Source organism: Amblyomma mixtum, chromosome 4, assembly GCF_055824585.1.
Source record: "Amblyomma mixtum isolate Tamu chromosome 4, ASM5582458v1, whole genome shotgun sequence".
Taxonomy (NCBI): domain Eukaryota; kingdom Metazoa; phylum Arthropoda; class Arachnida; order Ixodida; family Ixodidae; genus Amblyomma; species Amblyomma mixtum.
In genome coordinates, this window is record NC_143015.1 from 96,499,270 (window position 1) to 96,521,971 (window position 22,702).

General features: G+C 45.9%; 1 protein-coding gene across 2 annotated transcripts; it reads left to right on the top strand.

Annotated features, from left to right (window-relative positions):
* The first annotated feature begins 2,741 nt into the window (after window positions 1–2,741).
* Window positions 2,742–18,925, top strand: LOC149347516 (noggin-2-like). 2 transcript variants are annotated; one of them, XM_089587162.1, is made up of 5 exons: window positions 2,742–4,311; window positions 4,930–5,332; window positions 13,189–13,317; window positions 15,108–15,370; window positions 17,637–18,925. In XM_089587162.1, the coding sequence occupies exons 3-5, from the start codon at window positions 13,205–13,207 to the stop codon at window positions 18,059–18,061; spliced, it is 801 nt and encodes a 266-aa protein (XP_089443288.1). In that variant the 5' UTR covers window positions 2,742–4,311; window positions 4,930–5,332; window positions 13,189–13,204; the 3' UTR covers window positions 18,062–18,925. The 2 variants fall into 2 exon arrangements, with proteins under 2 accessions (XP_089443288.1, XP_089443287.1); XM_089587161.1 differs by having other exon boundaries at window positions 2,742–5,332.
* Window positions 18,926–22,702: the final 3,777 nt, after the last annotated feature.

Here is a 22,702-nt window from a genome sequence, read left to right on the forward strand (position 1 = left end):
AGACCAGCGCTGGTGTTTACGCCAGCGACTGGTATCTTCTACCGATGTCCACATCGCCTCAAAGGTGAAACTATGCCACGAAGCAGACGTTTATTTCAGGCCCCTAACGCGATTCTGTCTTCACGAGATCAGCGCAAACGTCAACAAGTGTGGAAGGACTTATAGGGGGCGCCAAGAAGCAACTTCTACCACTTTCCTTTTCAGCGACGAGCTCACTATCAACAAGACTTAGGGTCATAAAAAGCTTCCGTCCTGGAAGTCGTAAAAAAACATGTCCAAGTAGACATTTGTGGCTGAAAAAAAGAAAAACACTTCAAGGTATATGTTTTTTCCATTCCTTTATTTCTAAACCCCATTACACCTTGTCTGCAAGTCCGATTAGTTGAAAGCGTGCCAACTAGTATTCTTGCCGTGTGAAAGAGGTGGAGTGGAAAACGGCCCTGTTTCTGAAAGCTCTCGCTAGGGGGTTTCCAAGCGAAAGATTTAACGATTAGTCGCGTTGGTAACTCGAACACCTCGCAGAAAGCTTAAACAAGCAATGTATACAACACAGGTGAACTTCATTAGTTCGTTGCAAAGCAGAAGTGGACGTATATATGTAACGGCGTTTCACATATCTAGAATACTCCTCGCCTAACTGTGTGACACACCGATATGCATAACCGTCCACTGCCGGTCGTATCAAGTGCAATATGGACTACAAAAATCTAACTTGCTTTTCATTTTTGATCATATTTTTGTACAAGCGGTCGTTTCCGACGTATTTGTCGACGCAAGGTAAAAGTGCAGCATTATGCTGGACGGCAGCTGGAATATAACTTGCAGGAAAATATCTGATTATAATTATTGCTGATGCCAGAGCATTATACGGCTCTGTCGCGTCAGCGAAAAGTGTCCGCAATTTTGTCCGCACGATTACGTCATTCTCAGAAGATGAATGTGTGAAAGTGTGATTGTGACAGATAGTGCGTGATAAAATAGGGTCGTGGGAAACGTTTGGTTGATGAGGTATAATCAGTTTATTAATTAAACGCGAGAAACGCAAAAAATACACTTAGACGTCAAAATAGCCATGGACGTCGATATAGTACATGGACGTCAGAGCAGCCACGGACGTCGATACAGTATGTGGACTGTTTGCTTTCGCATTGCTCCAATGCGGGTCGCCGCTGTGATGTCAAAGTTTTTATTATTAGTAAAAAGGAGCCTAAAATTTACACGGTCGTAAAGCTACATTAGCAAGTGACGGAACAGCTTTGATTTATGTTGTTCCTTTGCATTACACGCCCCGGTATTTGTGCAATTTTATAATTCTTGCACTGCGAAATCTCAATTTGTTCATTTTTTTGTGTGCTGTAAACGTACTTTCCTAATTGTCTACTAGTTTATTTCAGTTTTGCAATGCGGGCACCGCTACATTGCACAATGTAGCGGTGCCAGATAAAGTTGAAGACCTTTATCTGGCATTCTTTGCTCTTGGACAATGCAGAGTTGACCATGTGGACAAAACCGACTTTACGAATTCCACGGCTACAGGGACTGCTAGAACGAAGACATGTAGGTAGCAGCAGAAGCTACCAGGCTAAACAAAAGGCTAATAGATGCTTTTAGCTGTCTTTTACGTCCGTAACCGCGAGTAAATAACGTTAAGACGCCGGCAGACTGATTCAATTTGATAGCGGGCATACAATTAGTTCTTACAGTCCTTGAAAGACACTGGGAAACAAAAGTCATTGACCCCCCCCAATGACATGCGCTATCACTTTCCTGTTTCCTCCTCGTCTATGACGCAGGCACATAGTGTGATATCACCTTGCATTTACGTCGATTCCATTGGGCTGCCCAAAATGTTTGCGCTTGTTGTCATGGCAGAACCAACTCTCTTCGAGATGGAAACAATGTGGGCGTCTTACTCCGAAACAATGTCTAGCCAGTTTACAGTTATCTTTATTGAATAAGGATTGCTGCCAAAGTACAACCATAGTCAATAATTTACAACACGCTATATCAGCGCATCGATAAATATCTAGCAACGCACCGTGCGTCCCAAGAAATTAAATTCCTTGACCGAACTCGCGTCCCCTAAAAACATACCACATCGGTTGTACGACGTAGTGTGAACGGACCTCTAGAGAGGAAAATACTACGAATTCGAAGTTTTTTTCGTTATTGACTACACAGCGTGAATGAGACATCATACGTATATACATATGCATTTACATTGACAAAACCCGCGCACGTACGGGCGCGTATTCGCCGTCTCTCGGCCGTTTTTTTTTTTTTGTTTGTCAAGGGCGTTCGCGACACAAACTCACCCACCGCATGCGACAGAACCTCGTCGCCGTCGTCAATGCCCCGAGGCGGAGGACTCAATGGCCCCGCCCACCCACAAGTGACGTCACGGGTTGCGAAACCCGTCTCAAGCAAGCAGCCAGGATGGCCTGGCTGTCTCACCCCCCTTCGCCCATTCAGTCGTCGGACGCGTACGCACACACGCCGCGCCTCACAACTCCCACGTCCTTATTTTTCGCTCGTTTTTTTCGGAGCGCGGGACCTCTCTAAAAGAGTGCAGGTGAAATCAACCGCGAAAATAAACCAAAAGAGGGCGAGGGAGAGACGGTAAGACGCTACGCCGCACAGAGCGGGCGGGCGAGCGTTCTTCCAGTCACGTGACCATCGCCCCTTCTCTCCGCTGTTCCTGTTTTCTGTTTAATTTCTTTCTTTTAGACCTATAGCGCGCCGCCGCACGCCGGTAAAGGCAAGCTTCCGAAGCAATGGGTCGGCTCTGGGAGCCGCCCCTTTTTCTCAGCACCTCCTGGCGAGGTTGAAGAAGAGTGCGCGCGCGTCGTCTGCTGCGGACGCTCCTCGCAGGCGACTGGACCCGAGTGACGTCATCTCTCCGAGCATGAAGTGTCCGTGTGTGCGCCGTCTGCAACGACGTGTCTAACCGAACACGGTGGGGTTCGAGTGGCATCATAATTTCAAGCTCGAAGAATCTCTCGGCTCGTCTGCTACGACGCTTCGAACAGACGACTGTACTTCAGTGACGTCACCCTTTCGAGCTTGAAGGGTCTGTGCGCCGTCTGCAATACGTGTCTAACCCATGACAGCGGAATTCAAGTGACATCATATTTTCAAGGTTGAGGAGTCTGTAGGGCGTTAGAACGTCAGTATCCGAGTGATGTCATCTCTTCGATCCTGATGAGTGCAGCCGCCGCCTGCTCCAACGTTTACACAAACTGCAATAACGTCGTGACGTCATCACTTCGAGCTTCAACAGTCGGTGTGTCGTCTGCTGCGACGTTTAGAACCAACTGCACTATTCGTATCGTTACACTTCAGGCGTAGGAGAGTTCCTGTGTCGTCTGCTACGTTTTGAACAAACTACCTGATTTAAGTGGCATATTTATGAGTTTGAATAGTTTTTCGTGGTTCATGGACCTACATTCTTTGCATACTGCGGTGCCCACACATAGTCATCATTAAGCCTGACTCAAAAGGAACGTTCGAAATCCAGCACGGTTAGCAAACCTTTGCGTCGTCTTGGGAACAACCCGAATTAATCACGTCAGAAACCTTACAGCCCTCTCTGAAGAAGGAATTAATTCTCGACCCGGAGTTCCGAGTAAACTGTGTGTGGTCTTTGCAGAAGCCGGTAGGTGCAATTACCGACGACGCACAGAGTCTAGGGACGACTCAGGCCGTCACAGGACTCCAACAGTTCCGCATGCTTCGGGGAAGTACGCAGAAGACGAACCAGACGGTACGCCGACGACGCTTCAGCTAATGACGACTACTGGACATGACGTCATCGCGCACGAGATATGGAAATCTTCCTTTGTGGACGTTCCACGTGAACTGTTTGTGACGTAAGGCTTTGTGTCGGGATTGTGGGCTTCGGATGTCGATTAATCAACTGAAATAAGCTAAGACAAACGGAGTGTCTTCACGGAGGTGGTTCTTTCCATTGCCGCTCTTCTTGAAGGTGCGTTTTGGTGACGTGGTGCAGGACACGTTGACGCTGTCGGCGAGTGAACTGGAAAAGTACTGGACAAGAAGTTCGTCAGGGTGTAAAGAGGGCGCTGCGGAACGACACTGAGAGTTCCTTTGTCTGCAAGACATCACTGGACTGCTGTCTATGCAAGATAGTGGTGTCCTTGTGTCGTTGTCCGTGACCTCTTTAAGGACTATGTAACCAGAACAGGAAGCAAGCGAATAGGATACTTGTGAAAGGATCTGGACTCTACGCACTGGTTTTTAAGTGACGAGAAGAGTGTACGTTTTACCTAACCAAGAAAGCACAAGGATACGGTGAGTCTGCTATCAGCTGCTACAACTAAGGGGTCTTCTGGATTCCCAGGACTACAATAATTGGTGAGCTGACTGAGCTCTAGAAAACAATCCAGGGTGGTCGGCGTAGACTTTCGAACCAAGTGCTGATTCTTCAGGGAACGCAGCAATATTAGAACACGGGAAGCTATAGGCAGAGACTGAAAAAATTTGAAAGAGGTTGCACATGTCCATCTCTTCAGCGAGCAGTCTTTGGGAAGTCAGAACTATTGACACCCAACCTGCCTCACCTCATGGTTATCGCTTGGAAGAAGTAATTTCGTTGTTTCTGCAGACGGGAAAAACTGAAGATTGATGGAAGCCGCTCCAACTCTGGAATCAGGGCAGGCTTGAATTAGGTGACCAAGACACCCGGACATAAGAGACAGGAACTTAATTAGAGGGAAAGTAAGTCGGACAGACAGTGGCGAAAGCCGAACTTAGCCACGTTATTGAGAGATTATAAAGAGCTCGAACAACTGGATCTTCGCAGGAACCCTGCGCTAAGAGCCTGAAACAGACAGGTGATCGGAAATCATGAGAGCGTCTTCAGTAACTGGTTAACGGAAAGATTCCTTTTTTTTTTCCTTTCATCGGCAGAAAACATTTTCGAGAATCAAGGCAATCAAGGAAGCGAAAGCACTCCTGCATGAAGACTTCTCTGAGGACCTAGTGGTAGTGATCAAGCAGGCGATCAGAAGACTTCATCGCTCACCGATAGTGAGAAGTTGCAACGTCTTAGCGTGGTGCGTCCGCAACCGACGACACCGATCGGCGTTCTGCAGCCATGCACTGCTCAGAACTGGAGCGTCGGCCGACGTGATCGCCGCCGCTTCGTTCCTCTTTTTTTCTTTCGTCGCGTTCGTTTTGTTTTTAGCCGGACGACGGGAAGCGAGCCGACACCAGCGCCAGCGGAGTGGCTGCGGTGCCCGTGGAAAGCTGGCAGTCATGAAGACCGCTCTGCGGACGGCGGGCAGTTCGGCGCGAGTACCCTGACGCTAAGGTGGGTGACGCTTTAATAGCACGCTGTCTGTCCAGTGCGTTTCTTTACTCTTTTTATTTCTTTTCTGGCCGCTAATCACCGGTTTAACAAATGCATTTGTGCCACTGGGTGGAACGAAAAAAAATTATTGGGTGAGATGAGAGTAGCGTGGCTTTTTGGGCTTGTTGGTACATAGTTCCAATACACTGTAGCGCAGCAAAACAAGTACACAAGAAACGAGAGACGAACACCACGAGCGCTAACTTCCAACAAATTTTATTCTCCTGAAGCATCACCTTTATACGCCAGAAAACAGTAATCACATGTGCGAACAGTATCAATTCCTTAGAAAAACTTAATTAGAAGTTAATTAAACTTAATTGGAAGTTAGCGCTCGTGGTGTTCGTCTCTCGTCTCTTGTGTACTTGTCTTTTGCTGCGCTACAGTGTATTGAGATGAGAGCTCGTTAAGCGATGAACTGGGGTAGGCAGCTGTCATCTCAACCCTGAAGAATAAAGAATTAAAAAAAAAAACTTCGCCAGGAATCGAAGTGTTCATGTGGGCTGGAAAATGGCAATTTGTTGTTTAGTGGCCTCCGCGGTGGCCCATTGGTTATGGCGCTTGGCTCCTGACCCGAAAGACGCGGGTTCGATACCGGCCGCGGCGGTCGAATTTCGATGGAGGCGGATTTGGAGGCCTGTGTACTGTGCGATGTCAGTGCAAAGAACTCCAGATGGTAAAAATTTCTGAAGCGCTTCACTGCGGCGTCCCTCATAGCCTGAGTTGCTCTGGGACGTTGAACCCCCATAAACCAAACCGATTATTTGTGTTATTATCTTCTGTTGGGTTTTACGGCACAAAATCTGCTAAGGCTATCATAAGCCAAATACAAGTTTAGAAATGTGTTTCTGTGGTGCTAAATCAAAAGTTTTTCGAAAAGTTAAAACTTAATCTGAACGAAAAAACGTAGTGTTGAAACAGGACACAGAAAGATGAGGACAGGACGGGGCTACAAGTTAAAACTTATCCGAAAAATTTCGTTTTTTCTAGAACCTAAGGACGCATGTACAATCTACAATTACATGTTTTTTTCTTAAAGCAAGCATGGGTGAACGGAAAAGTATGAGGTTTTAAATAAGCGAAGTGGCCTTTTTATTAGTTTTTCAAGCCTTAAGCCGGAAGGAAAGTTGTAGAAAAGTGAAAAAAAAAATAGAAATAAGGTAGGAGTTTGTTCGTCGCTTTTGATGTAACTTGTGCCGGTTTGAGCGTTGTTAAATTACCGCTGCATGCTTACAATTCAAACACTGCAATTTCACTAGTGCCCGTCAAAATTTTCTTTTCGCTTTCTTTGATTCCAAACACGATTTCCGCTTTCGATTGGGACGATTGGTGATTCACCATAAATTCAAAAGACTGATGTTCAAATTTTTCAATAAAAGGCAAAAACTGGATGCGCAAAGTACTTAAAAAAGGGCGCATTAACTAAATACTCAGAGTGCTTTATTCTCGGCCTGCTCGGTGGATACGGCGCTCGGCTGCGGACCCGAAAGACGCGGGTTCGACCCCTGCCGCGGCGGTCGAATTTCTATGGAGGCGAAATTCTAGTGGCCCGTGCACTGTGCGATGTCAGTGGACGTTAGAGAACGCCAGGTGGTCGAAATTTCCGGAGCCCTTCACTACGGCGTCTCTCATAGCCTGAGTGGTTTTGGGACGTTGAACCCCATAAACCAGTACTTTAATCTTGATAACAATTTTTTTTTTGCAATTTGATTCCATGCCGAAATTTCGAAATAATTCGAGGCCACTTCAGTTTGTGAAGTTGCGGGAAAGAATTTCTCGGAAAGGCCGTAGGTACTCGATTGCTGACCGCGTACACCATAGTACAAGTTCTTGTACTAGCCAAGTGCACGCGATTTTTGCAGCAAATAGTCTCAACATTAACAGCATGTTTACCAGAGCTTCGATGAAGCGTTTTATTCACTGATATACGGTTGCGCCTGCGTGAGGTGGCTTCAAGCAGCGACATGGCGCGTGCAGGGTCTTGGTATGTTTTTTATCAATGCAATGAAGCCTGCGGACACGGCATGAATTTTCAGATTTTTTTTTTTTCCGCAGAACAGCGATGAAAACCGAGTATGCTTTGGAAGGGCATCCCTCAAAAGATTGGTTTAATGGTTTATTGGGGTTTAACGTCCCCAAGCAACTCAGGCTATGAGGGACGCCATAGTCAAGGGCTCCGGAAATTTCGACCACCTGGGGTTTTAACGTGCACTGCCATCGAACAGCCTACGGGCCTCTAGAATTTCTCCTCCATCGAAATTCAGCCGCCGCGGCCGGGATTCTTTTGTTATTTAGTTCGACCATGCCGAATTCAGCGGGGATGACAGAGATTACTGCCATAATCGAAAAGCCCTTATACTACGCCTTTAATCTGAGATAATTTAAACTGACGGATTGAGGAATAACGGTGCTTGGATATCCAAACTGCGCTTATGTGACTGTGGCATCGCTAATTGTTGGCGCGACAAATGTTTAGCGAAATGTAAATGCTGTTCAGAGAAATTAAGACGTTTACAGTACCTGCAACGTATCCGGACTAAGGAAGTGCACATAGATATCGCGCGTATGTAATAATCGCCAGGGCCGACAGGTGTCGATGGGGTCGCTGGGCAGCTGTTTACGTGTCAATGCACACGCTTTTGTAAGTGCGTTAGCTCTAGCTACTTACGTTTGTCAAGGACGCGTCTGTCTGCAATGAATGTTTTATTGGTCAAAACAGAGAGCACGTGACTACACGAGATCATATAACAGTGGGTGATATATCACCCACATTCATTGCAGATAGACGCGTCCTTGACAAGCGTAAGTAGCTAGAGCTAACGCACTTACAAAAGCGTGTGTGTATATATATATATATATATAGCCGCCGCGGTGGCTCAATGGTTATGGTGCTCGGCTGCTGACCCGAAAGACGCGGGTTCGATCCCGGCCGCGGCGGTTGAATTTCTTTGGAGGAGAAATTCTAGTGGCCCGTGTACTGTGCGATGTCAGTGCACGTTAAAGAACCCCAGGTGGTCGCAATTTCCGGAGCCCTCCACTACGGCGTCTCTCATAGCCTTAGTCGCTTTGGGACGTTAAACCCTATAAACCAACCAACCAACCAACCAACCATATATATATATATATATATATATAAGATAAAGTCACCAGAAATTGAAAAACATAACAAGATTTAATTCACGACGTTTCGTCCTCCAGCCGAAACGTCCTGAATTAAATCTTATTATGTTTTCAATTTCTGGTGAATTTATCTTATATTAATCAATCAGCTGCCAAGAAATAATTTATATATATATATATATATATATATATATATATATATATATATATATATATATATATAATTTAAGTAAAAGGAGGAACATCGAAACATTTATTAGATCGATGTTTCGGCCATACGCTGGCCTTCACCAGGACTGCGTATGAAGGTATTGCACTTGGTTTGCATTCATACTCAGTCCTGATGAAGGCCTGCATCTGGCCGAAACGTCGACCTAATAAATGTTTCGATATGAAGCGATGTTCCTCCTTTTATCTAACTTATAAACAGCAGTCGAGAAAGTTTTTCTTGGCAATATATACATCTATATACACGTTATTTATGTGCCCATAGAGCGGGCATTGAATTTGGACCCCCCCCCCCCCCCCCCCCTTTTATTCGGGACCACCGTTAGCATAAAATTTGGGGGGCCACCTGTTTGACGCAGAATGTTCCAAGTGGTGTCAAATGACTTAGCATGTTCCTGAGGATAAAATTAGTAATTGATATGAAGCCCCGAGAATGTGCGGGATTCGCAACGGCGACCTTTCCGCCCCCAAACCGTGCATTCCGAGGACCTTCAAACGGCCATTACGGCCGAACCGTTTGTCGCAGGGGATGTTTGGATTTGGTCTTCTCCACGTTTGCTGAGCACGTCGATGTAAACGCTTGAAGCTCCCGTAGCCAACGCTCTTAAGACGAACAGTGAGGAAGCGTTGGCGGATAATTTATTTTTTTTTTTCCTGTGTGGACGGTGCGCTTACCGAACCGCGTTGCAAGTGAATTGCGCAATCGCAAGAATCTCCAGGACGTTCCCCATGCAGTCTCACAGTGGAGGAGGTTAAATACGGCGCCCGGTTGGTACTGGCGGTAAATGTGTCTTGCTGCGTGAAGAGAGCGTGCTAACTTTCCTGTCGCTTACGTTGACTTCCCCCTGTTCTGCAGCAGCCATTGCTGCAACGGGTGTTTTTTTTTTTCATTAGTTTGTTTCCTACTTCTTTCTTTCTTAATTTGCCCGTCGATTCCTTCGGCCTTTGACCGTTTCGTAGCTGGCGTCGTTGCAATGGGAAGTTTTACTTTTACTTAAGCATTTCTCTTCTTTCTTTGCTTCCTTCCTTATTTCCTCCTTTTCTTTCGTTCGTTCTACATTTGCTTTTCTCAATTTGACGGCTGGTTTCTTCCACCATCCAACCTTCTGCAGCAACATTGTATCAATGGGTTTTCTTCCCTTTCTTTCTTTCTTTCTTTCTTTCTTTCTTTCTTTCTTTCTTTCTTTCTCTGTTTCTTTCTTTCTCTCTTTCTTTCTTTCTTCCTTTCTTTCTTTCTTTCTTTATTTCTTTCTTTCCTTCTTTCTTTCTTTTTTTCTTTCCTTCTTTCTTTCTCTCTTTCTTTCTTCCTTCCTTTCTTTCTTCCTCCCTTCCTTTCTTTCTTTCTTTCTTTCTTTCCTTCTTTGTTCCTTTCTTTCTTTCCTTCTTTATTTCTTTCTTTCTTCCTCCCTTCCTTTCTCTCTCTATTTATTTCTTTCTGTCTTTCTTTCCTCCTCCTTCCTTCCGTCCTTTCTTTGTTTCTTCTTCTCTCTATTTCTTTCCTTCCTTCTTACTTTCTTCCGTCCTTCCTTCCTTCAGTCCTTTCTTTCTTTCATCCTTTCTTTCTTCATGTCTTTCTTTCTCTTTCTCTCTATTTCTTTCCTTCTTTCTTTCTTCCTTTCCTCCTTCTTTCATTCCATCCTTTCTCTTTCTATTTCTTTCCTTCCTTCTTTCTTCCTTCCTTCCTTCAGTCCTTTCTTTCTTTCATCCTTGCTTTCTTTCTTCCTTCCTTTCTTTCTTTCTCGCTATTTCTTCCTTTCCTTCTTTCTTTCTTCCTTTCCTCCTTCCTTCCTTCCTTCCTTCCTTCCTTCCTTTCTTTCTCTTTCTTTCTCTTTCTCTCTTTCTTTTTTTCCTTCTTCTCTTCTTTCTTTCTTTCTTACTTTCCTCCTTCCTTCCTTTCTTCCTGAGTTCCTTCCTTCCTTCCTTCCTTTCTTCCTTCCTCTTTCTCTCTATTTCTTTCTTTCCTTCTTTCTTTCTTCCTTCCCTCCCTCCTTCCTTCCTTCTTTCTTTCTTTCTTCGGTTCATTCTTCGGCCCATTCCTTGTACTGTGCGATGTCAGTGCACGTTAAAGAACTCCAGGTGGTCGAAATTTCCGGAGCCCTCCACTACGGCGTCTCTCATGCATAGCCTTAGTCGCTTTGGGAAGTTAAAGCCCATAAACCACAAACCAACCCTTCTTTATTTCTTCCTCTTTCTCATTGCTTCCTCTTTCTTCATTTCCGTTCTCTGCTTTCGTTCTCTTGCTGCTTCTCGGAGGCAGCCCCCAGGAGCCTGCCAATCGCAAGCCCATCTAAACAAAAGCACTCGCCACCAGCTTCTCAATAAGAGGCCCCTTTCCCTCATACTCAAAATTCCTTCGTTGGCCTCGTGAAAGATATTTGCTCAGTGGGAAACAATCCATTACTCGCGATAGGGCAACTAGCAGCCGAGTGTACTACCCCCGTGCCGCGGCGCTGATGCGTCAGAGGAGCGGCACGTTACGAAACTGGGAAGCGATGTAGCGCCGCTTCTTGTGCTAACTTCCCTCTATCACACGCTCAGTTTTTCTTCCATGGCTCGAGTACCTTCTGGGGCTTTCTCAGTAGGTGATACCTCTTCTATTCATGCAAATATATTCCTCCCTTATCGTTGCCAAACGCTAATCACTCTCGCTGAATAAGTAATCGGCCCACTCATTGATACTACTACTATGAAAAAAAAAGAAGTTGCGCGTGTCAAGTTCTTTTCTTGACTTTTTTTGTTCCTTAATTCATCCCCCCCTTTTTCCTTCTATCTCTCTCGGTAGTCTTCTTTCAAATAATGATAGCGCTGGGCCGTCGCGCGGCTTGTACCCTAAGCTTTATGAATATTCTCGCATCGTTAGCTGTCATCGCGTACTCCTTGCAACATGTCTGGGAAAGCACTCTCTTTACGTTTAAAGATAAAGTTTAAGAGTGGGCACTTAACTTCTAGACTCTCACGCACTCTCGTTCTTATTTTTATTGCCAGCGACTGAAATCTGAGAAACCGCCTCGGTAGGCGTCTGAAAGCTCGGCGCTATTATTTGATTCGCGCGCATGGCTCGTTCGTTTAACGGAAAGCTTACTGCGCAAAGGGCGTCGTGCGAACCAGAATAGTCTAGAGTAAGTGCGTCTGATAGGAGCACAGGATGTTCGAAAATATAGCGCACCCTTATACGATTGTTGAGAATAAAATGATATAAAACTAAATTATGCAGTAAGTGCACTTTGCATACACTAATACTACTTGAAATTTATTATTATGACGTCACTCTCAATTGGTGGGAAACTTTGCCCCTGTAAAATCCAGCCATCTGTGAAATAGACTGAAAGGGCTTGGATGTGCGTGCCGACTCTGTGAGCTCACGCTATGTCTGTTTTTTTTTTGTCTGTTAAACCTCCAACGTTACACCCAAAAGAGAGCGCGCACTGACGCTGAGTCTTGCGTTGTAGAAATTATTAACGATGTTAGCACCAGTAGTGCATTTTCTGGTGGTGGTGGGGGTGTGACACTTTTATTAACAGCCTTTCTGCTAGGCGTTCAGTACGTCCTGGGCCAAGGCGACGAGGGCACGTTGCAGCCTCAGGTCCAGGGAGCCGAGGCAGATGGGCCACGGTGGGGGTGGGGGAAAGGATAGGCGGGGGACTGGAAGGCTGCGTGGCACTGTGTAAGGCAGTGTTCTATGTGTGCATATGTGTGTGGACAGTTTGGGCACTGAGGTGTGGAAGTGTGCCGGTACAGATAAAGTTTGGCTGGTGTACGTAGGAGATTAAACTGTATTAGGCGAAGAATGCGAGCTTCACGGATCGATAAGGATGGGTGTGGTGGTCGTAAATCAGCTAAGTCTAATTTTTGCTGCGTGTAGTATTCGTCGACAGTGTGTCTGTAAGCCCTGACCGCCTGCTCCGTCGGTGGGCTCGTCCATGGTATCCCCGGTGTACAGTTTCGCAGGCAAGCTGGTGAGCCAGCTCATTGCCGGGGATGCCCATGCGACCAGGGATCCACCGAAGGGTCACCGGTCGTGGGCTTAATGCTAAGAGGGCGGCATCTACTCAGTTCGTGTGTTACTACAGGAACGCATTTACGGCACTTTTTCGATGTCGAGCACAACTCCCATTGATGTCATCGGGTGTGTTTAAAGCCCTCCCTGTACCAAGATAATGCTTTAAAGTAATAAAAATAAGCACTTTGCCTTTGTCGTCACGTCAGATTTGTTTAGGCAGGGTCTACTGCGTATTCTGCTTGAGCCTCTGCACTTTATGCGTTGATGGCTTTCTTCGCTCTGATAATTTCTTGTGGTTGCTCTAGACGACGGGAGAGCTGTTGGTATGAAAATGCTGCTGTGGCTTCGGATGCACACGTCACCCGACACACGTTACTGCATTGTAACCAGCGAACACGTCAACGTGTGTATAATCTGTAACGTGTACACGTATTGTCATAGTGATCAACTGACTGCGCATGCGCTGTAGGTGTGCGCGCGGGACCATGCGACGGCGGCCGGCCGGTCCGGTAGCGCTCGCCCTGCCCGTGCTCTTACTGCTAGCGATGACGTCACCGACCGCCATGGCCCGCACCGGAGCGCCCCCCAGGCCCGCAAGGTACGTCCTTCGTTAAGCCTTGCATAGTTTCCTATTACCCTTTTATTTCGTTTCCTTACTACGGCCTAACGACGTTCGCATTGGCGCACGTGTGCAGACTCTGGTCTTTTGAAACAAGAATTTTAGATGAGAAAACAAGAACTACGAAGCTTCGCACAAAATGGGCGCATAGCCCTAACTAAATTTTTTTAGACGGTTCGTAGACTTTCCATAGACTTCTGTCTATAAAACCTATAGACTCTCTATAGACAAATTCTAAAGAACAGTCTATAGGCAATGCAAATGCTATACACAGTGTATAGACAATCTATAGATTTATGGCCATACACTTTAGTAGGCTTTTGTCTATGGGCAGTCTATAGACTATGAATAAACAAAAAGAAAGATCAAAAGGAAGGGAATAGCGTGCATAAGAAGTTTATAGACTGCCTATAGACCATTTTTATAAGGAAGGCATCTGTTTCGAAAGCTTTTGAGAGAATTTCGACAGTTAACGAAGATAACGAAAAGGTTGGGCAGGCTGGAAAAGCCTGCAGGGATGATTACGGGGCATTCGGTTCCAGGAGCCCAGACTGTAGGGGTTGCCAAAAATACACCAACACCTAGGTTGAACTCATCACGCTTTCTGAAGTGCCAGCTTCTCGTGGCGCACTTCACCATAGCACAGTCAGTTTCACTTATTCAAACGTCAGGGTTCCAGGAACACCCAGGACTGACTTCGATGCAGCGAGAAAGAGCTGAGCGCTTCAGTGAAGTTTCATTAGGGGATTTTCCCGCTTTTCAGGGATTTTGAGAGGAAACATTTGGGGAAAAGGGAATTTTTACGGAGTTTCAGGGAATTTTAAGAAAGGGAACTGTCTCTCTGCTTCCAACTGACGGAGTTTTTCAGATGCTGCATATAAAAGGGGCCTGGAATAGATAACTTTGGCCCTCTATTTAGGGAATTAGAGAAGAGGGAGTTTTCCGTCTAACAGAGGGCATTTTCAGTTACTGCGCGATACATTACTTGTACCCTTGTGACTCCCCTTCACCGACAGTCTGTAAGGTTACAACAGACCATTTTTGGCCACACCATGCTTCAAGTAGCTCGATTTCAGTGTGAGTAATGCATTTCATCGCTGTCTTGCCCAACATGACGAGATGTGGAAGCGCAAAAGCACAAGCCTCAAGCCTCCAAGTCGCTACTCTTCTTGAATACCCAACAATTGTGGAAAAAAGCATTTCTAAATAGGAAACCTTTTATGAATGCAGTTTTTTTCATATAACGTAAGATTTTTCTATAGCAATCATTATATCCGCAGATAACCCGACGGCAGTCGTGCATTTTTTTTTATATCAACGTTTTTGTACCGCCGCGGTGGCTCAGTGGTTATGGCGCCCGACTGCTGACCCGAAAGACGCTTGTTCGATCCCGGCCACGGTGGTCGAATTTCGATGGAGATGAGATTCTAGAGGCCCGTGTACTGTGCGATGGCAGTGCACGTTAGATGCTGTTAGATGCTCTCCATTGGTTTTCTTTGGCAGTCTTAATTGTTCGATGCGATGGATGGAAACGCTTTAAAATAAAAATTTTGTTGCATATCAGAAGGATGGACCATCACCTTCAATATTTCCATGGCAGTGTCGTATAATTTTCCAGTTTTCAAATTTTTTGTCTTAGAATGTTGGACATGAACAGTGCGTCTGTCATGGATAAGCCACGCTGCTTACAGCGCAACTTCCGGTGTTACTGCAATAGTGGACAGCGCAAATCGTTAATTATGTTAGACGACTCCTTTTCCTTCTTGCAGGCCTAACAGAGGTCGCCAGGGCCACCAAATGGCTCAGCTTCAGCACCAGCCGCAGGGTCAGGACGTCAAGCCTCCGCTTCTGCTGCGACCACTGCCCTCAGACGACCTCCCGGTCATCGACCTGGTCGAGCCCGTGGGCCACCTGTACGACCCGGCTCCCGAAGACCTCGACCCGGCCAACCTGCAGAGGATCCTTGCGGGGCACTTCGACCCAAAATTCATGGCCGTTCAGAGGCCGAAGGAGAGCTACCTCCACCCCAACGGTGAGACACGTCTTCGCCTTCTATGCGCATATACTCGGGTGTCTCGAGAGGGGCTGAACAAGGGCAAAGCCCAGTCCTTACGATGAAAAAGTATATCGTAGAGAGAGGGTGTGGTAGACGGTCCTTGGCGATCACAAAATGAACAAGGGAGGGGAAAACATCAGGTTGCTTGAGCCAACGTTTCGACAAGGGCACTTGTCTTCGTCCCCTTGTCAAAACAAGTCCCCTTGTCGAAACGTTGGCTCAAGCAACCTGAGGTTTTCCCCTCCCTTGTTCATTTTGTGATCGATGAAGAAGTATGTTCGTCTTCACCAGAACAGGAGGGTGGTCGCTCAGGAGAAAAGGTGCAGAGCCTAATTGACTTAGAGCACGGAAGACGAGTGTCGTTGTCATTCTCAAACCCAAATCAGTAGCACAACCAACCTACGTGGCCAGGCGGTCGAAATTTCCGGATCCCTTCACTACAGCGTCCCTCATAGCCTGAGTTGCTTTGGGACGGTAAACCTCATAAATCAACAGACTTAACCAATTTATGTGGGTATGTGGTACAACTGTATGACATCTATATGGCACATATATATGTGACGCAACTACGTAGCACATATTGCTGCATGTGTCCATGCCTTCCCTTGCAAGATATCCCCTCACATCTTGACCCTCACATCCATAAAAAATGCGTACCGGGTTCCTTGGAAGAGGTAGCATAGTTTCTGAAGAGGAGGCAGAATAACAATTTTGTGGTTATTTAAAAGCAAAATAAAACATGTGGGTATCGCTAAACAAGAGAAACTTTTAATTCTAAACAGGAGACATATAGTCGGTCGGTAGCACGATCGATGTCACGCTACATCTATTAAAGTGTTTAAGGGCAGGAACATTCATGATTTCCTCACATTACCACTTTAAAGGACGATATCTAAGCTACTGGTATTGCCGAACTACAACGCTGGAAAATTTTACGTGCAGTAAACTTCGTAGCTTGCTGTTTAAAACCGTCAAGTTGTTCGCTCTGAACGTTACGAAATTAATTTTAGATATTTAGTGACTGTTTTTGTAGCGCAGTTATGTTTCTTCCACCTTACGGCTTTCAGGCTTTGAAAACTTGCTTGCTTTGGCGTTTTTAATTTTTAATTTTAATAGGCTGAATATAAGTAATATAAGTATTCTTAGTATGGGCATTGCACCTTCCCATCTTGATTCCTAAGCAAACAGCGTCTGTAAAAATATACCGATTGCTCTCTTATTTACCTATATTTAGACAAAGTAGACAAATGACAAAAGCGGAGTTGACGAGCAGATGAAGCTTCCTGTCATACAATGCTCGCGTTAGTGTCCGTTGAAACTAAATGCCACCTGGGACTTTAGCACGATGAAGAGAAGTGCAAGGAAAGTCGTAGACAGAGTTGCAGCAAGATTGTGGCATAAGTAAGCCACATGCAAGATAGCTTGCTTTAATGCACAAATGGTTGGTTTGGTTTATTGGGGTTTAACGTCCCAAAGCGACTCAGGCTATGAGGGACGCCGTAGTGGAGGACTCCGGAAATTCCGACCACCTGGGGTTCTTTAACGTGCACTGACATCGCACAGCACACGGGCCTCTAGAATTTCGCCTTCAAGAAATTCAGCCGTCTCCCCAAGCTTAGTGCCTACAACTGGCAAAATTTTCTGCGATCGAAATTGCCGAAGCTTTAGCTGTCACATATACACACTGAGGCATCGACTGTCAAGATTTTTGAGGTGCTTCTTGCTTTCATGGTACTATACGGTATATCAAGGCCGTGCCACGTCAGCCGCTCTAACTGGCGGCTGCGTTCGTCGACCCTCTCAAAGTAAGGCTGCGGTTTCAAAAATACCTTCGAAAGTAAAAGCCGAGACAGTTGCTAGCGCAGCTCATTTGATAGTTCACTATACACTACACGCGGAGGTCATGGGTTCGACCCTTATTAGCAGCTTTGTCTCTTGTCTATTACCGGTTTGTCTCTTCAACGTACTAAATTATCTCTTATCTAGAACCGTGAATTAATGTCATTCGATAGTAAACACAGCCATAATGAAAGAAACAGACAGGGTTTTTTTCCTTGCCTTGGTTTCAAGCGCTGTTGGCTTCTTTTTTTTCATAATACATCATAATAAGCTCCAAATCTCTCCTGTTATTGCTTGCTTATTGCTGTGTGTAACATTGTATTCTGTGACGCGTTCAAGTCACCGACCGCATTACTGAAAATAAATGAATTTCTGATTTGCTTTGTGCGTGTGTGTCTTGCAGGGACCCTCAGGCCGGGTTTCCGGCTCAGGAAAGGTCGCCTGGTGCCCGCCAGGCCGATGCCCCACGAGCTGCAGCGAATCCGTCTCAAGAACCTCGAGCTCCCGGGGGGTCTCCGGGTGCGTCTGGACATGGGCCGTCGGCTGCGGCGCAAGATGCGCCAACTCCTCTGGACGTACACCTACTGCCCCCTGGTGTATCGCTGGAAGGACCTGGGCCTCCGCTTTTGGCCCCGCTGGATCCGCGAGGGCCGCTGTTACAAGAGCCGCCGGTCGTGCTCCTTCCCGCCAGGCATGACCTGCCGGGAGAAGAGCTCCACGGAGAAGACAGTGCTGCGTTGGCACTGCAAGGACTGGACGCAGCGACGCCAGTGCCGGTGGATACTGGCGACCATGTCTATCCTGGTCGAGTGCTCCTGTTCCTGCTGAGTCGGGGACACAACAACACCTCCTCCGCAAGGCCCCTGCTGGACAAGTGTGGGGATGCGAAGATACCCTCTGGATACCTCTGCGTCCTGTGGGAACCCTAGAAGACAAAGCGACTCCACTGGGATCTAAGCTGTCTTTGCTGAAGCTAGCTTGCCAGCTTAAGTGCTCTGGATAGGTACAGAGGTACCGCATCGTGGCTACGGCGCATCATCGGCGTTCTTCGACGCTCTTAGAGACAGTGATAGAACATACCTTAGTCTCCGTTCTTCAGCCATGTTGAGCCAAGCACCTTGCGCTTGCTTTCGCGTCCTGCAGAAGTGGGAACGTACTGGCCGGAAGTAGAATTCAACAGACAAGCGTCTGCGTGACTGCGCCTCAGGATGATCGAGAGCAACGGCGTCAGGGTTGCTTGCACGCTGGTCACGGTGTTCGTTAAGGTCGAGTTTTCTTTTTTTCTGCTGAGTGACACTCTGTGTTCACCTGTGTCATGCGTCTACTCACATCACACTTGCAGTGGCGAGACTATACGCTTTGTAATAGCGCGGCGCTGCAAAGAACAACGCAACGGCTGAAGACCTGTTGATCAGTGATGACCTGTTGACTGCATCGCAATGTCTATCGTATACATTTGAGTTACCTCAGTTCCATGATCCAGGACATAGCGACATGTGACCTGTGACACTGGCTGGAATAACTGTTCCCTCACGACGACTGTGGGCTTTGTGTTGAAAGCGGGATACTAGCCTATGTGACATGACTCGTATGAACCTAAAGAGGCCATGCTATATGTGTACAAGAGTTTCAGAAGTGTTTGTTTGCCTGTTGTACTGCTGAGAAATCGCGACATCTATTTCATCACTCGGTTGCAATCTCTTCTTTCCGATTAGTTTAGCATTTACCAGCATGTCGTGTATAAGAGAGGCAAGTGCGGTTCCCAAAGGCTGGCCTTGGAGCAGCTCGCATGTAACGGACTGGTCCGCCCCCCACACAGCGACTATGTGTGCCGTTATCCTGATCTCTCAACGTGTTCGTCAGTTATGGAACTCCCGCGAGTGTTATTGCTTACGTGTGAGAGGGAAAAGCTTGGGTATGGTAGGATGTTTACTGCATGAATTGTCACCAGATAGCAGCAGTTACGCGCTGCTGATGGTTGGAAGTGAACGCATAAGAACGTTTGTGGGGAAGTGATGACGACGCCTAAGGTTGTGCGTCCTGAGGACATTGTCCTCAAGCCAGGACCTCTAGGAATAAGGTGTGCACTCGAATTGACGGACACTGGGAGCCTTCGAACCTCATAGCAAACCAAATGCATATATGCCCAGCTGGTTCGATGTGTGCAACCTCTCACGCTGTTGTTCTGTACATGGTCGAGTGCGACAGGGAATCGTAAAACGCCCTGGCAGCAATGACATGCTTATTTATGGAATACTTAATTTCCCGCCTTAGAAAAACTTTAAGTAGCTCAATGGGCCGTTCAAGAAGTCATTATGATTTCCAAAGTCGTCTTTTATTTGCTCGGCGTTGTAAAAATGAAAGTCTAGACGCCCTCTTTGAAATTGGTGTAGTTAATTGGATGTTCCCATGCGGACATGAGTAGTCTGCCAGTTGACTTTACAATAGCTGAGGTATCGACCCTCCATCGTGCTAAAACAGGCCACGGAATGAATCTTTAGGCAAATGCCAGGGCACAGTTCTATTATTTCACTGTCATTTGCCATCTTGTTACATATGACTGAACGTGCATCCGTCTACACGCGCCATGCAAGTTTATGCGCCAACTAGAATCATGGAAGTACCCCATCGAATACGGTGCTTGAACTGCAGCCGTCATTACTCCCGTTAATTAACAGGGACGCACCATTGCATGCAGTCTCTCTGAATTTCCGGCTTTGCGAAACGAGCGCAAATCAGATGAACTAGAGCGCACTGTCCGTTAACATCTTACCAGGACTCTGTGCCCTTTACCTCCTCAGGTTTTCTTTCAAAGAATAATATATATGTCCTGTTAGTGCCCAGTAGCCCTTTGAACATTAAAAGGAATATGTGCCAATTTCTCAGGAGGATGACTACTGGAAAAGAATATCCTGCGCCATATATAAAGTATCAGAAAGGAGTAGCTAGGTGAGACTGCATGATCAGGTTTTTTTTTTGTTTGTGTGTGTGTTGCAAGCGTCGGTGGTTTTAGTGGACGTGTTATGGTAAGCTCGGGCAGGCGAGTACCCGCTGTGTCCTTTGGATTGTCTCTTCATTGTTTTCATGTTTGATTTCTGTCCGAGGCATGCGAAGGAGTTGTAGTAGCTCTCGAGTTGGTGTGTCCCCCTACACTCTATACAGAAATGATTAAAAAGGGTGTAAAGTTGTCCTCTAGCGCACATCCTTTTAAAAGGGTTGAAAGAAGAGAATTTACTCCCTGTTTACTCCCATATAGGTGTATTCGTGTTTAGAGTGTACTTATCTGTCCACATCATCCCTAACCGACACCATGCACGAACTTGAGAAGCGGGGTACCTTCCCAATACCAACATTTGTACTTTTCCCTTCATGTTATTTATGAGCATAAATGGGGAGTTGTAGAAGGCCAAGGTTCCGGTTCCGGAACAGCGTCCGTTATGGGAAGTCGGGGCAAGTCCGCGTGTTCCAGTTATGGCAGGAGGGACATCAGGGTCGTGAAGTCGCAGCTGTTAAATATAGCTAGTTACGTAATAAAGTCATGGATTAGCGCAAGACAGCAATTCCTCTGCTGAAAAATGCTTCGCAATATGTATGGCTTAAAGAAATTTCAATCTTCTTCATACTTACAAAAATTATTTCGCACAGCAGTGGCGGAAAGAGTTTCTAGCACCTTGCAGAGTCGCTTTGCGGCGCAGCGCATTTCTACTGCGCCATCTACCCCTGTTCATACCAGAAATCATTTCGTTACTAGTTCAAACTCTCCATTTGCCTGCAGAAACTTTTCAGTAAAAAATACATATTTGAACTTCCAAAGACGCCAACCAACTTGAACACACCCAACCATTCTGGACAAAAGCATTTTTGAGCAGGCAAACGTTTATGAACGCAATTTTTGTCATATAATGGAAGATTTCACTATAACAATCACTATATTCGCAGATGAACGGACTACAGTCTTGTATTTTTTTATATGAACGTTTTTGCTATCGTCAAAAGCATTCCCCATTGGTTTCCTATAACAGTCTTAACTATTCGATGCGATCGGTGGAAACACTTTAAAAGAAAGATTTCTCTACATAACAGAACAATGGACCATTACTTTCAATTTACCCGTAAAAGTATCTTACAAGTTTGCAATTTTCCAAATTTTTGTCCAATAATTTTGGACATTAACCGGAAGGAAGCAATCAGCTCGGAGCAGGTCTTTCTTGGGCACGTTACAACAAACTTCTAGTGATCTTAGTGAAATTATCCGCAATACGATAATTTAACTTTTCGGGAGTCCTTATATGATATCGGAATACGCCCCAGAAAAGGGTATGGTCATGCGTCTCCGGCATGGTACTGGATCTGGAACCATGGTCTGCCATAACTCCCTAACTATAGTTCATGACATAGTGCTGCGATATTTGTGCGCAGATGAACCTTTGTCGTGACTCACTACACTTGCACGCTGTCGTTCAAGTGTACGAACTCATGCGCTGATGCTGCGAACGCAAAAATATTGGCTCGCTCCAACTAGCCGCTTCTGCACGCGTGTCGAGTGTTGTACCATTTGCATACTTTCACTTGTCTTGTCTGTGTGTGTGCATGCGAATGAAATGCGTTCAAGCGTGGTAGGCTTGTGCGAGCCTGAATAAATCCTTTCAAGAGTAAAAATAAGCTCCAATCGTTGCGGAAATGAACTTCACAATCAAGAGGTGCCAAATAACAACAAGACCAAGGAGAGATTGAGAAGAACACGCTCTAACTCATAGTTAAGTTTTAGTTAGACTACCCTACGTTACAAGTCTATTCGTCTATGCCCTTTCTTCAATATGTATACATGCCATTTAAAAATTTAAAATTGTGTTTTTGGTTATATACGTGGGAGCTTTGTTGGAGGTATGCCGCAGGCTTCTGTTGAATCAGCATGTGATCAGAACACTAGGGCTCAGAAGGCGTTGAAAGGTCGATGATAATAATAATAATAGTTTGTTTATTTTCAAAGAACATAGTACAGATTCAGGCCTGCCTAAGCCAAAGAAAGCTTGAGGGGCAGTGCATGGCAGTTGGCGACGACAAAATATGCGTATAAACATAATATTTAGAGAAAAAAAAAACAAAAGAGGGAGAAACAAACAGATCATGGACTACTGCTGAAGGATGAATGGATTTTTAATAGCGCCAGGATAGCTTGGCCAAAGAGCGACATGGCACTAGATGTTTCATTATAGTGAAGATAGGTTCAGAAATACACTTTCCAAGCATTTTTCCCCAAAAGGAACCGGGCACAAGGCTAGGGGAAAGCTTGCACCCATTGGAAAACTGTTTAGTACACAGCGAGCGCAGGACATCGACCAACGTAATTCAAGCTTACGAAGCGGATGCTCAAGCCACTAGGCCAACTCTGCGGTCAACAGTATTCTGTTCTGGAGCTGGAAGCATCTAGTTCTAACCGCTCCATGGTAATATAAAGGACTTTGAAAG